The sequence below is a fragment of the Malaclemys terrapin genome, chromosome 11, assembly GCF_027887155.1.
Source record: "Malaclemys terrapin pileata isolate rMalTer1 chromosome 11, rMalTer1.hap1, whole genome shotgun sequence".
In the NCBI taxonomy this organism is placed as follows: domain Eukaryota; kingdom Metazoa; phylum Chordata; order Testudines; family Emydidae; genus Malaclemys; species Malaclemys terrapin.
Genome location: NC_071515.1, coordinates 51255991 through 51268555, shown reverse-complemented (window position 1 = coordinate 51268555; position 12565 = coordinate 51255991). Strand labels below are relative to the sequence as shown.

Here is a 12565-nt window from a genome sequence, read left to right as displayed (position 1 = left end):
GGGCCCGGGAAACAAGCACGGAGTGGTGGGACTGCATAGTGCTGCAGGTCTGGGATGAATCACAGTGGCTGTGAAACTTTCGGATGCGTAAGGGAACTTTCCTGGAACTTTGTGAGTTGCTGTCCCCTGCCCTGAAACGCAAGGACACCCGGATGCAAGCAGCCCTGACTGTCCAGAAGTGAGTGGCCATAGCCCTCTGGAAGCTTGCAACGCCAGACAGCTAACGGTCAGTCGTGAATCAATTTGGAGTGGGCAAATTTACCGTGGAAGTTGCTGTGATGCAAGTAGCCAACTCAATCGTTGAGCTTCTGCTCTCAAAGGTAGTGACCCTGGGAAACGTGCAGGTGATCATAGATGGCTTCGCTGCGATGGGTTTCTCAAACTGCGGTGGGGTTATAGATGGAACTCACATCCCTATCCTGGGACCGGACCACCAGGCCAACCAGTACATTAACCGAAAGGGCTACTTTTCAATGGTGCTGCAAGCATGGTGGACCATAGGGGCCGTTTTACCAACATCAACGTCGGATGGCCGTGCAAGGTTCATGACGCTCGTGTTTTCAGGAACTCTGGTCTGTTTAGACGGCTGCAGGAAGGTATTTATTTCCCGGGCCACAAAATAACTGTTGGGGATGTGGAGATGCCTATAGTGATCCTTGGGGACCCAGCCTACCCGCTAATGCCCTGGCTCATGGAGCCCTATACAGGCGCCCTGGACAGTGGAAAAAGAACTCTTCAACTACTGTCTGAGCAAGTGCAGAATGGTGGTGGAGTGTGCTTTTGGACGTCTGAAGGGGAGATGGAGAAGCTTACTGACTCATTCTGATCTCAGCGAAACCAATATCCCCATTGTTATTGCAGCTTGCTGTGTGCTCCACAATCTCTGTGAGAGCAAGGGGGAGACGTTTATGGCGGGGTGGAAGGTTGAGGCAAATCGCCTGGCTGCTGATTACGCCCAACCAGAAACCCGGGCGATTAGAAGAGCCCAGCGGGATGCGCTGTGCATCCGGGAAGCTTTGAAAGCTAGGTTCCAGAGTGACCAGGGTAACCTGTGACTATTACGTTTTTTTAAACAGAAGCTGAACCTGCCCCCGTTTCTTTACCCAGTTAATGTTGAGTATACTCCAGTTACCAACCCCCTTCCCCCCTTCCAACAAACCTTTAAAAATAAAATAAATGAAACTTTGTTCATTAACACCGTTTTATTTATTAAGGATTTCACGGTAAAGGGTTGAAACTGGGACACAGACTGTGGTGGGGAGCGGGTGTAGTGATGGAAAGGACACTTCTAAACTCGAGGAATGACAGGCCACTGCTCCTAGAGCGGTCTGCAGTGGTGGACTGGTTGTTTCAATGGAGCCTGCCACCGCTCCTTTTCAGGACTCTGTGTGTGGAGGCTATGTGACTTTGTGGCAGGGGAGGGCGGTTACAGATCCCCTGCTGCATGGCTCTGTCATCCAGGCTAAGGACCGCTGCATAAGATCTGTAACCGCCCTCCCCTGCCACAAACTCACATAGCTCCCCCACACAGAACATGAAAACCACCTCCCAGACTGACCAGGGTGCTAGTGACTGCAATGTGTGTGTGACCTTCTGCTGAACCTGCTCCCGTGTCTGTACCCTGGTAAAGGTGACTGTCCTCTCCAAACACACTGTCCTCTAAAAGAACATGACGGAAATAGTAATTAACAGAAACATTTTTATTAAGAACTACACAGTTAGGGGATGAAACTGGGACCGGGGCTTGGGTGAGGTGCATTTGGAGGGAAGGAAAGGATGTATCAAATCTTTGGGAATGAGAGCCTTCTGCAATTTGAGCAGTCTGCAGGGGTGGAGTGACTGTTTTCATGGCCCCTGCCGCCCCTCCTTCTTGGGACTTTGGGTGAGGGGGGGAATGGGACTTTGTGGCTGGGGAGGGCGATTAGAGATAGAATGCAGCGGGGCTCTGTCCTCCTGCCTCTGGTCCTGCAGAACATCTACAAGGCGCCGGAGCGTGTCCGTTTGCTCCCTCATTAGTCCAAGCAGCGTTTGAGTCGCCTGCTGGTCTTCCTGCCGCCACCTGTCCTCCCGTTTGCTGTGTGATCGCTGGTATTGCGACATGTTCTCCCTCTACTGGGTCTGCTGTGCTGCCTCGGCTCGGGAACAGACCATAATTTCTGAAAACATCTCGTCACTTGTCCTTTTCTTTCGCCGCCTGATCTGCGCCAGCCTCTGGGAGGGGGATGCCGGGGTAGCTTGGGAGACACTCGCAGCTGTGGGGTGGGAAAAAGGCAGTGAATTCCTCAAAAAGTTACATTTTTGCAAACAATGAATATAGTCTTTCTCTGTGAACAAGACCATGCACAGTACCTATCACATGTGCACTCAGTACAAGGTCGAATTTTCTGTCTTCACGTTGAGTGCCTGGGGTCTTGCTGTACAGATCACACAAGCGAGGCTGGACAACAGAATTCTGCTAGCAGGCGGCCATGGTAAGCTGTAGACTTTTGGCTGCTTAAAGCTTAATTTACAGCAGTGCCCTCCTTTCACGTTCCAAGCAATGCTCCTAGCATTGGCCAGTTCCTGCTGCCGGCAATCCGGCCAGCATGAACTCTGCCCCTGTCCTACCCCCGTCGCGGCTGTCCCCAGGAAAGATCCCTGCATGCTGCCAGCGAACTGCTCAGCAGAAACGGTTCGCCTCCCCGCCCCCACCGCATGGCTGTCCCCGGGAAAGATCCCTGCACGCTGCCGGCGAACCGCTCAGCATGAATGGTTCGCCTCCCCGCCCCCACTGCTTGGCTGTAAACCGCCGGTTACAGTTATTTAAAGGAACAGGCAATCAGTCCCCATACTAAAATTCCCCTAATTCAAAGCAGGTCACCATGAGTGATATCACTCTGATGAGGATTACGGAGACAGAGAAAGACCACATGCTGCGTGAATGCCAGCAAACACCAGAGCCGTATGCCGCCATGCTTTGCCAGGCAATGATACCGGAGTACCTGCTGCTAGCCTGGCGCGGAAAAGTTTCCTACCATGGAGGAGGCAATAAGGCCGCTCTCCCCAGGAACCTGATGCAAAGGCTTTCACATTACCTCCAGGAGAGCTTCGTGGAGATGTCCCAGGAGGATTTCTACTCTATCCCCAGACATGTTAACAAACTTTTCCAGTAGCTGCACTGGCAAGGACTAAAATGTTAAGCGCCTAGGGCAACTAATCATTAAAAACCCATTGCTAACATACCATGCCTATTCTATTCAAAATAAATGTTTAAAACACTTACCTATTGATCCTTCCCTTGATTCACGGTCCGGGTTACTGCCTTGGGAGGGTTGTTAGGGGATCTCCGTGGGGGTGATGAAGAGATCCTGGCTGTCGGGGAAAGCAGCGTTGAAAGCGCTGTCCACTGCATCTCCTTCCTCATCTTCCCTGTCCGCGAACAGCTCCGAGGAAGCGGCCGTCGACAATACCCCATCGTCAGAGTCCACGGATAGTGGTGGGGTAGTGGTGGCGGACGCACCTAGAATGGAATGCAATGCCTTGTAGAAACGGCATGTCTGGGGCTGGGATCTGGAGCGTCCGTTTGACTCTTTGGTCTTCTGGTACGCTTGTCTCAGCTCCTTGATTTTCACGCGGCACTGCGTTGCATCCCGGCTGTATCCTCTCTCCATCGTGGCTTTTGAGATCTTCTCTTAGATCTTCGCATTCCGTCTTTTCGATCGCAGCTCCGAAAGCACGGACTCATCGCCCCACACAGCGATCAGATCGAAGACTTCCCGATCAGTCCATGCTTGGGCCCTCTTTCTATTCTGCGATTGCATGGTCACCTCTGCTGGAGAACTCTGCATCGTTGCCAGTGCTGCTGAGCTCACCACGATGTCCAAACAGGAAATGAGATTCAAACTGGCCAGACAGGAAGAGGAATTCAAATTTTCCCAGGGCTTTTCCTGTGTGGCTGGTCAGAGCATCCGAGCTCGCACTGCTGTCCAGAGCGTCAACAGAGTGGTGCCCTGTGGGATAGCTCCCGGAGCTATTAGCGTCGAATTCCGTCCACACTAACCCTAATTCGACATGGCCATGTTGAATTTAGCGCTACTCCCCTCGTCTGGGAGAAGTACAGAAATCGATTTAAAGAGACCTCTGTGTCTAAATAAATAGCTTCGTTGTGTGGAGTGCAGGGTTAATTCAAATTAACGCTGCTAAATTTGACATAACCCTCCTAGCGTAGACCAGGCCTATATCTCCATGTGGAATTGGTATGTGTTTGTGTTGAAGCTTGTAAGTCTTTTTTGCATCAACTGCTTTTAGCAGTTCTAGGGTTTCTGCAGCATGAGGTGCAACGCCTGGAGTGGCTTCTCTGGGGAGAATATACTTGAATTTGCAAGCAACCTAGATTTTATTTTTGTGGTGTTCTGGTAATTCTGATGCATAACCTTTCTCCTGATAAGCTATGGAGCCAACATCCATTGCCTAGCAAATTTTACACTCAGAAGCCTGTAAATATATTGGGCCTGACTGTGCTTTGACCTACAGCCAAAGTAGCATAAACGAGCTGTTAAGCCAGCAGATCCGACCATAAAATAGCCCAGATGTAGACTGATTTTTCCCTGGTTGGCATACAGCAGGCAAAATGGCTCCATGGGCTCCCCAAGCCCTTTTTTACCATTGGTATATGGGACTCCTAGCAGGTGTGGCTCCTTTCCAATTAGTTTCAGCTGTCTGAGTGCTCTTGGGGCCAGGGCAGTTCACTGTAAATTAGAGCAGCCCTAAGGCTTTTACAATGAATATGAGCAGCTGATCCCAGAATACAGAGAAGTTTGAAGGAGGCATAAGTAGCGCCTGGGCAGAACTGAAATATAAGCTTCATATGATGCTTGGTCCATAAAATATCTGAGATGCTTAGAAAACCTGTTCTCCCACTGCTGTTAACCTATGTAACTCCATAAGTTAGTGAACTTTGCTCTGCCTGTTCCAAGGACATTCCTCTCGCTCAGTGCTTGCTTTCTACAAGACGTATTTTGAGGATATGAAGATGAGGATACAGGCAACAAATAAACATCAACATTATTTTCCCTTGTTAAGTTTATTTTTCTTTTGTATACCAAGATATTCACAAGTATTGTTTTCATTCGTAGTGAAGTGCTCAGTCCTCACAGAGTGAAGTATTCTCTAGTAATTAAGGCATTTTCACAAAGCTAAGATGTTACAACCGCTAGGACTGACAAGATAAAATTGTACCTTGGAGCAGCATGTTCCCTGCGCCCCATCTTCTTCCATTTCACTTTATTTTTACATATGTTTTTGGGGAATAGCCTAGGCTCAGGGCCCAGGTACAACTGCCCCCCCATTATCCTCTTCTCATTAGCCATGCCGTATGGGTACACCCAATACTGTAAGTGCATTTATTCCTATTATTTTTTGGAGAATTAAAGTCAAAAGGAGCAGATCTGCTGTGATACCAGCTGAGCTGGAGCTCCAGACTGAATATAAATTGAAATGTTAGATTGTGCACCTGTTTTAATATTGTAAATATATCCTAGATCACAAAGACACATGCCGTTAATAACAAATACAACTAGACACAATTCTTCATAGTTACTATAGTGATGGCTGCTGCTGGAAACAGATCATCCATTGACCCAACAGACAGGCACTTACTTACTCAGTGGGATGCTGCATTGATATATACAGGATACTGACATATTGGAATTGGAAAAATGTGTATAGTGGGGGTCTTGAGAGCCATTGAACCAAACACTAAACCCACTTCAAGTCAGGAGGTTCGGCAGCACCCCCTACCCTCCCTAGTTCCAGCACCTATGGATACTGACTGATATAGATAACTTTTTAATTAGGTTTTTAGTAAACAAAAAAAAATCAGTAACCCTTTCTAGAACACTCTTTTAATATTTTTGGGAAATTGTAAAACCTTTAGGAAAAATGAAAGATGTTTCTGTTTTGAACTAGGGCTGTCAAGCGATTAATTTTTTAATCGTGTGATTAATTGCATTGTTAAACAATAATAGAATATAATATATTTTTGGTTGTTTTCTACATTTTCAAATATATTGATTTCAGTTACAGCATAGAATACGACATGTACAGTGCTTAGTTTATATTTATTTTGATTACATTTGCACTGTAAAAAACCAAAAGAAATAGTATTTTTCAATTCATGTAATACAAGTACTGTAATGCAATCTCTTTATCATGAAAGTTAAACTTACAAATGTAGAATTATGTCCAAAAACCTATTCAAAAATAAAACAATGTAAAATTTTACAGCCTGCAAGTCCACTTAGTCCTACTTCTTGTTCAGCCAATCACTCAAACAAGTTTGTTTACGTTTGCAGGAGATCATGCTGCCCACTTCTTGTTGGTGGATGGATGGATTGTTTCTGGTCACTGTGGGCCAGATTTCCAAAGGTAGTTAGGTGCCTATTGGAATTTTCAAGAGCATCCAAGCAGCTTAGGGGCCTGTGTCCCTTTGATTTCTTATCTGTGTCATTAAGTGCCTAAGCAGGTTAGGTGTCTAACTCCCATTGAAATCAGACATCCCTATGTCCCTCAAGACTTTACAGTTCTCTCTCATCCTCTCCCTCCTGGATTTTTCTCATAGATTGGAAAAGGAAAACAAGCTTTCCTGCTTTTTCAATTCCCAACTTTGAATGAATTAGTCCAAATAAAGAATATATTCTCTCAGTATCTGATAGCTACACTGAAACAAAAAGTAATTAAAGCGAAACAAATTAAAGCCTGACAAACTGAAACTGCTTGCCTTTGGAGAAAGGTAAACACTGGTATTTCGTCCATTGTAAAGCCTGCAAATAATAGATATTTACTTAGTGCAAGTGATATTCTGGACATCATTAAAGCTCGAGTTGACCTCAAGAGTTAAAGATGTTGTTTTCCCCTGATTTTATATACAATTTAAAAAGTAGCACTCTCTTTAGCTTATTAAAATTTGAAGAGTGCTCATTGATGCAGCATATTTCATTTAAATGATTTTGATTTTAGTAATAGGCCTTAACATAGATTAAAGTTATGACAACCTATGTTTATTTTTTAAAAAGAAATTTTATTTCATTTAAATATCATAATTTAAATTTTTAAATTCTAAATGGATTTTTGTAAGTTACATAAAAACAGACTGGATTGATTTTTTTTTTTAAATCTTTAGCCAATGAAATGGCTCAAACCCAAAATAATTATTCAATTTCAATTCATCCATATTGATTCTAAATAATTCAGATGCTTGGGATGGCGGATTGTGTCATTGACTCTACCTTGTACATTTTCTCTTATGCCTCTAGGGGAAAAGAAAGATTTTAGACAGTTCCTGGAGTGTGAATTTGATGCACTCCTCTAATTGATAACATTGGATGGATAACATGGATTTTTCTGGAAATTTTGCTGACAGATCTCATCTTGTACCTGCCAATTTTGTTGACATGGAAGAAAAGAGCATAGGAAGGCAGAAAATAAGATTAAAATTATTTATAAACAAATCAGAACATGCAGCTGAAACGAAATAGAAAAATCCGTTAGCAAACACTTTCTAGTTTTGTAACTGAGAGCAAAGGGCAACCTTGATCTGAAATTTTGAAAATGAGAGTATATCAATTGCTTTATTTATAAAGGGGCCTACTCCCTGGTCAAGACCTTGCAGTTCAATTTTTATTACCCCCCCCCCCCAATGGGAAATTTATATTTTAAAAGTTAGATTACTATTGTAAACATGTCTATCCCCATTTTCTTATGATTTATAGTAGTTACAGTAAGTGTTTTTCACTCCTGGAAACTTAACATACTAATAAAGAAGACTATGAATGTTATAATCTTGATTGCGTCTGCATTATGGGGCAATAGTACGCAAGAATGATTTCACTTGAGAGAAGCAAAGGTCTGTTTTGTAGTAAAATTAGCTTTTCAAGACAGCACATTTTGCCAAAAATAGTTTTAATATAAACCTAGCACATTGAGGATATCTAGCTGGATGTAGTCCTGAAGAGGGAATGAAATGGGAGTGCTGTTTATAGAATTCTACATGTGAAATCCTGTCCCTTTGAAGCCAATGAGAGTTTTGCTGTTGACTTTACTGGGGCCAGGATTTCACTTTAGGACTGAGCCTCAGCATGGAGTCTGCTAAAGCCTCAGTACTCAACACAACATTGTTTGTAGGTATTTAGATCCACCAGTTTGCTTTTGCTCATCATAAAAAATATAGGCCAGCTGTGAAATTTGAGTCCAGATGCAGGTTCAGATTTTTAAAACCTCCTGTGCCAAAGTTTTGCTTGTTAAGATTTGGGATTTGTTAAGGACCTTTCTACAGATTGGGAGTTGCCTAAGTTATGAGTACCTATCCCCCTAAAATAAAAATAGTATAAACATTTTAAGTATAACTACTGTAGAACTGTCCATAAAGCTATTCCTATTTCAAACATCATGCACTGGAGATTTATCATATTTTTATAGAAATATTGATCATGTAATGACATGAACTCCTATTTCTTCCTAACAACTATTTCCTTTGTTTTCAGTACATCGTTTGCAAACCATATTTTATGACGACTATTAAAGTGGTGTCTCCTTTGCCTTCAGGAATTTTCCTCATAAAGAAACTGTTCAGATATTTCATTTCTAGGCATCAAGAATTACTTAAAGATGTTTAATCAGTATTGGCTTCCTTTGTGTTTATCTTAAATGGTTGGAGAAGTGTCAAGCAAACTGATGTTTAATTACCTACCTTAACACTTTTTTTTTCTTCATTTGATGTGATTAAAGTGAGTTTCACTGTTTGAAAGACTCAGGAGCATCTGTTAACTAGAATTTAAATAAGTTGCAAGATTCTGCATAGGCATTTTTTTGAAAAGCCATTTTTTATTCTTCACAATATTTTATATTCAGATTTTAATTAAATAATTTTACATCAAGTAAAATATTATGTTGATTAAGTGGTAGGGTATATATGTGGCTATTGATTCTTTAAAGACAAAGATAACTTAGGATATGCTATATGGGTGAAATGCTGGCCTTATTGCAGTCACAGGAATTTTGGCTTGATTTCAGTGGGGCTAGGACTTCACCCTAGATATACAACATGAAAACAGTCTGACTGGAATTATGGATAAGTTATGGATAAGTTAAGCATAATTGTCAACTGTTAGATCATCTAGTCCATTTCCGTGCCAATGCCAGCTTGTTCATCATATAAAATTATCTGACGATTTGTCCAGTCTGTTTTCCAGTGCTCAGGTAATAGGGCTTTTACCAGACTATAAACAAAAAAAGTATTTCCTCTTATGGTATGTCTACACTGCACACCTCTAGTGGTGTCATGTAGGGCAAGAGTAGCTACATGCTGCAGTGAAAAGCAGGCCACTTCCATGTGTGGTGTATAGCTACACAAGCCTTTCCCTGCTGTCTCCTTCATGCCAGATCCTTTCCACACCTGAGGGATTCGCTGGAGCCTTTCCCTGCAGCGGGGGAAGGCTCTGGCAGCGGGGAGGTAACCGTCACTACACAGCTAAAAACAGTAATGTGGATAGGGGAGGCACTGCTTGTGCATGTAGGGTACATACCCATAGAGTTCAAGCATGTCTTTACTCGCCTAAGCAGTGCCTCACTATATACACAGCTATTTATACCCGTTCTGGGGGGGGGGAAGGGGGCATGTAGTGTATGTACTCTATACTTTGCTGAAGAGTATGGAGTGCAGACATACCTTTGAGATATGCCTACACTGGGTCTGGAGATGTAATTTCCAGCTTGGGTAGATATACCTACCTACTTTAGGTAAATATCTATCTGCATGGTTGGTGGGATGGGCTAGCCACTTCATATGTGTACCTAGGGTCTCCCTGCTTGAAAAGAAATATTAAATATAAAGCTATGCTATTTCATCATGCAAGACAAAATCAGTGTTGTTTCACTGTGGGAAATGTAATCCTCATTGCTGCATACAAATTTGAATTTTAGGCTTCTAACTCAAACTGCAAATGTAACAAGAAAGATGAATTATCCCACAATGAAATAAACAGTCAAGGATAGCACAACAGCGTGTGTCCTATGCAGTAACTTAATCTAATCAAATACTTCTCAAGTGTCTGGTAAAAGAATAACATCCCAAAGCATAATTTGGATATATTTATATTTAGAGAAACTCTCAGGAATCTTGTCTATAGCTCTTATTTCTCTTATTTTGCTAGATTCTCACATGGTGTAAATTGACTTATCTCCTTTGGTTTCAATGTTAATTGAACATTGCATGATGAAATAGCATTAGAGCTATATTTAAACTCCTTGCTAGAAAAAAATAGTTACATTAAAAATATACTAATATGTTTCCCAGGGCATTTGATTAATCCAAAGGCTACTTTCTCCTTGAAAGACATAATCTATCCACTTTTCATATATGTCTGGGGCAAGTTATTTTAATACAATATATATTTAATACACAATATAAAATTTTCACTAAAAGTAATCTCAAGATAAAAATTTAATAATGTCTTCAGTCAGCCATTTTCTATGACTGAATCACCATCACAGTAAAGAGCTTTTGGATTTTTAAAACACGCAAAGCATGTCTACCATTTATACACCTACTCCACTAGCCCTTTTTATGGCTCCTGTTAAAGGTTAGAAGAAGGGTACAAAGACTAATGAATGATCATGTGACAATTTTTGAAAGTTACTCAGGTATTCCCTACATGTGCCACAGCTTTGAGAGGTTAAACAGAAGAAAGAGATACAGAAATGGATCTCCTCACTAACATTAAAGAAAAGGGGTCATATAATTCCCTTAAGCTTCGTGACACAAAGAGAATGAAAGCTGTAATTTTGATCTAGCATCTCTAATGCCATCGACAACAACACATTATTGTTTCCATCTGAATGAACAGAGGCACCTCTGTCTCAGTGGGGTCTATGCGTTTTAAAGGAACCATGTCTGAAGAGAATGGCCCGAGACAGCTACTTGGCCACAGCATTCTCTCAGCAAATCTAAAATTGAATTCCTATAGGAATTAATGTTGACCTTATCAATACTTTCTATATATTTTGCTCCTGTTTTATGACATCCCCCTGTTTGGGAGTAGGAGCAGAGAGGAAAGGAGTGGCAGTATGGCTGTGACCGCTATGCTGCTGGGGGAAGGAGGCCCAAGAACAAGTGCAAAGGCAACTGCTCCTCCACAAGCACGCTGAAACGAGAAATACTTTTCTGTGTAGGTTTGCTTTTTCTACATGTTTTTCCACTTGATGATGTAGACCCCAAAATCAGACCTTTTTGTTTGTAAGAAATAGTCCTCTTACAGTAAAAACTTTCAGTGTAGTCATAAAAGTCATAAAACACTGAATGGCATACGTGTCAACTGGTCTTAATCCTAGTGTGATTAAAACATTAAGTGTATTTCTTCCTAGTTTGTTTCACAAATCTACTACTCTCTTCGTGGGCTATTATTCATTTAGTTCCATTCTTCATATTCACCTCCCATTGGCCAGTTTGTCTGGAGCTGGAAGGGATTTGTGTAGTCTACCCTGGCTGAGCAGTGTGTCTAACCTTCCTTCTCCCAGTGCCCAGCTGATCACTGGGACCAGAAGGAGAGTGAGAGGTGCTCCTTGAATAGATGCAGCGTACTGCATGGGGCCCCCGAGAGATTTTTTGGGGCTGAGGAGGTAAAGAAAGCTTGCAGATCTGGGTTGCCTACTTTGGCTAGGTCTGGGACAAATTAACTGGTGCTGCTGAATTACCTAGTCTTGTTAGGTCTTCCTAGATTCTGTGAAGTTCTCTAGCTTCGAGTGACAAAAATAATGATGTGTATATTGTCCAGCTGTCTAGAGTAATGAGTACCATGAATGTGAGTACCAACCTTACGGCAGCCTGTTATAAACCAGGGCACAAACCCCAAACTGGTTGTGGGGTCTGTAATTGGATTTCACCAACCTAGTATCAAGTGTGAATTCTTCAGGCATTATAACAGCCTTAACATGGAGTCCCCTTGGCTATTCTGGTCTATCTTGCCACCTGTGCAGATTTGCGTTCATTATAGATGGCCCCTTATACAAAAAATCATCATAATATTCAGGTTACTCCCAGTCCCAAGGACCAGTCACTTAACCCTAGGTCAACTGCACCTCAGATCTCAAACCAAAGACACTTGTAGCCAATCCCATAATAAACCAACTAAAGATTTATTAACTAAGAAAAATGTTTACAAGGTTAAAGCAGGTAAACATAAACACACAAATGAGTTACAGTCTTAGGTTCTGAAAGGTAATAAAGTTGCTATAAGGTGCAAGCTCTATATGTCCTTTAGGGCTAACCCAAGCTAAACATCGTGGGGATCCCTTGCTTATGGTTAAAATCTTGCCCTCTCCCTGAAGTCGAAGCAGCCTAAGGACAGCAATTTCTTCTTGACAGTGATGATTATTATTCCCTTTCCTCAGAGCTTAAGTTGATGGGATGAGTGTCTGTGCACGTCTCCCCTTCATGGGGGTGTGGGAAGCAATCAACAGAGTCTCTTGTCCACTGATGTTCCACAATGGCTTGTCTGATGTCTACTGGCCACCTTTTGTTGGCGAGAAGATG

General features: G+C 42.5%; 1 protein-coding gene across 3 annotated transcripts in view; it reads left to right on the top strand.

Annotated features, from left to right (window-relative positions):
- Positions 1–12565, top strand: part of KCNJ3 (potassium inwardly rectifying channel subfamily J member 3) — a 191375-nt gene that overhangs the window by 94628 nt on the left and 84182 nt on the right. The window contains exon 3 of one of the 3 annotated variants that reach the window (XM_054044566.1): positions 2856–2904. The exons of the other annotated variants lie outside the window; for them this stretch is intronic. Coding sequence (XP_053900541.1) covers positions 2856–2869 — 14 coding nt within the window. The 3' untranslated portion in view covers positions 2870–2904. Of the gene's footprint in view, positions 1–2855; positions 2905–12565 lie in introns of those variants that run through there. 3 annotated transcript variants of the gene reach the window in all.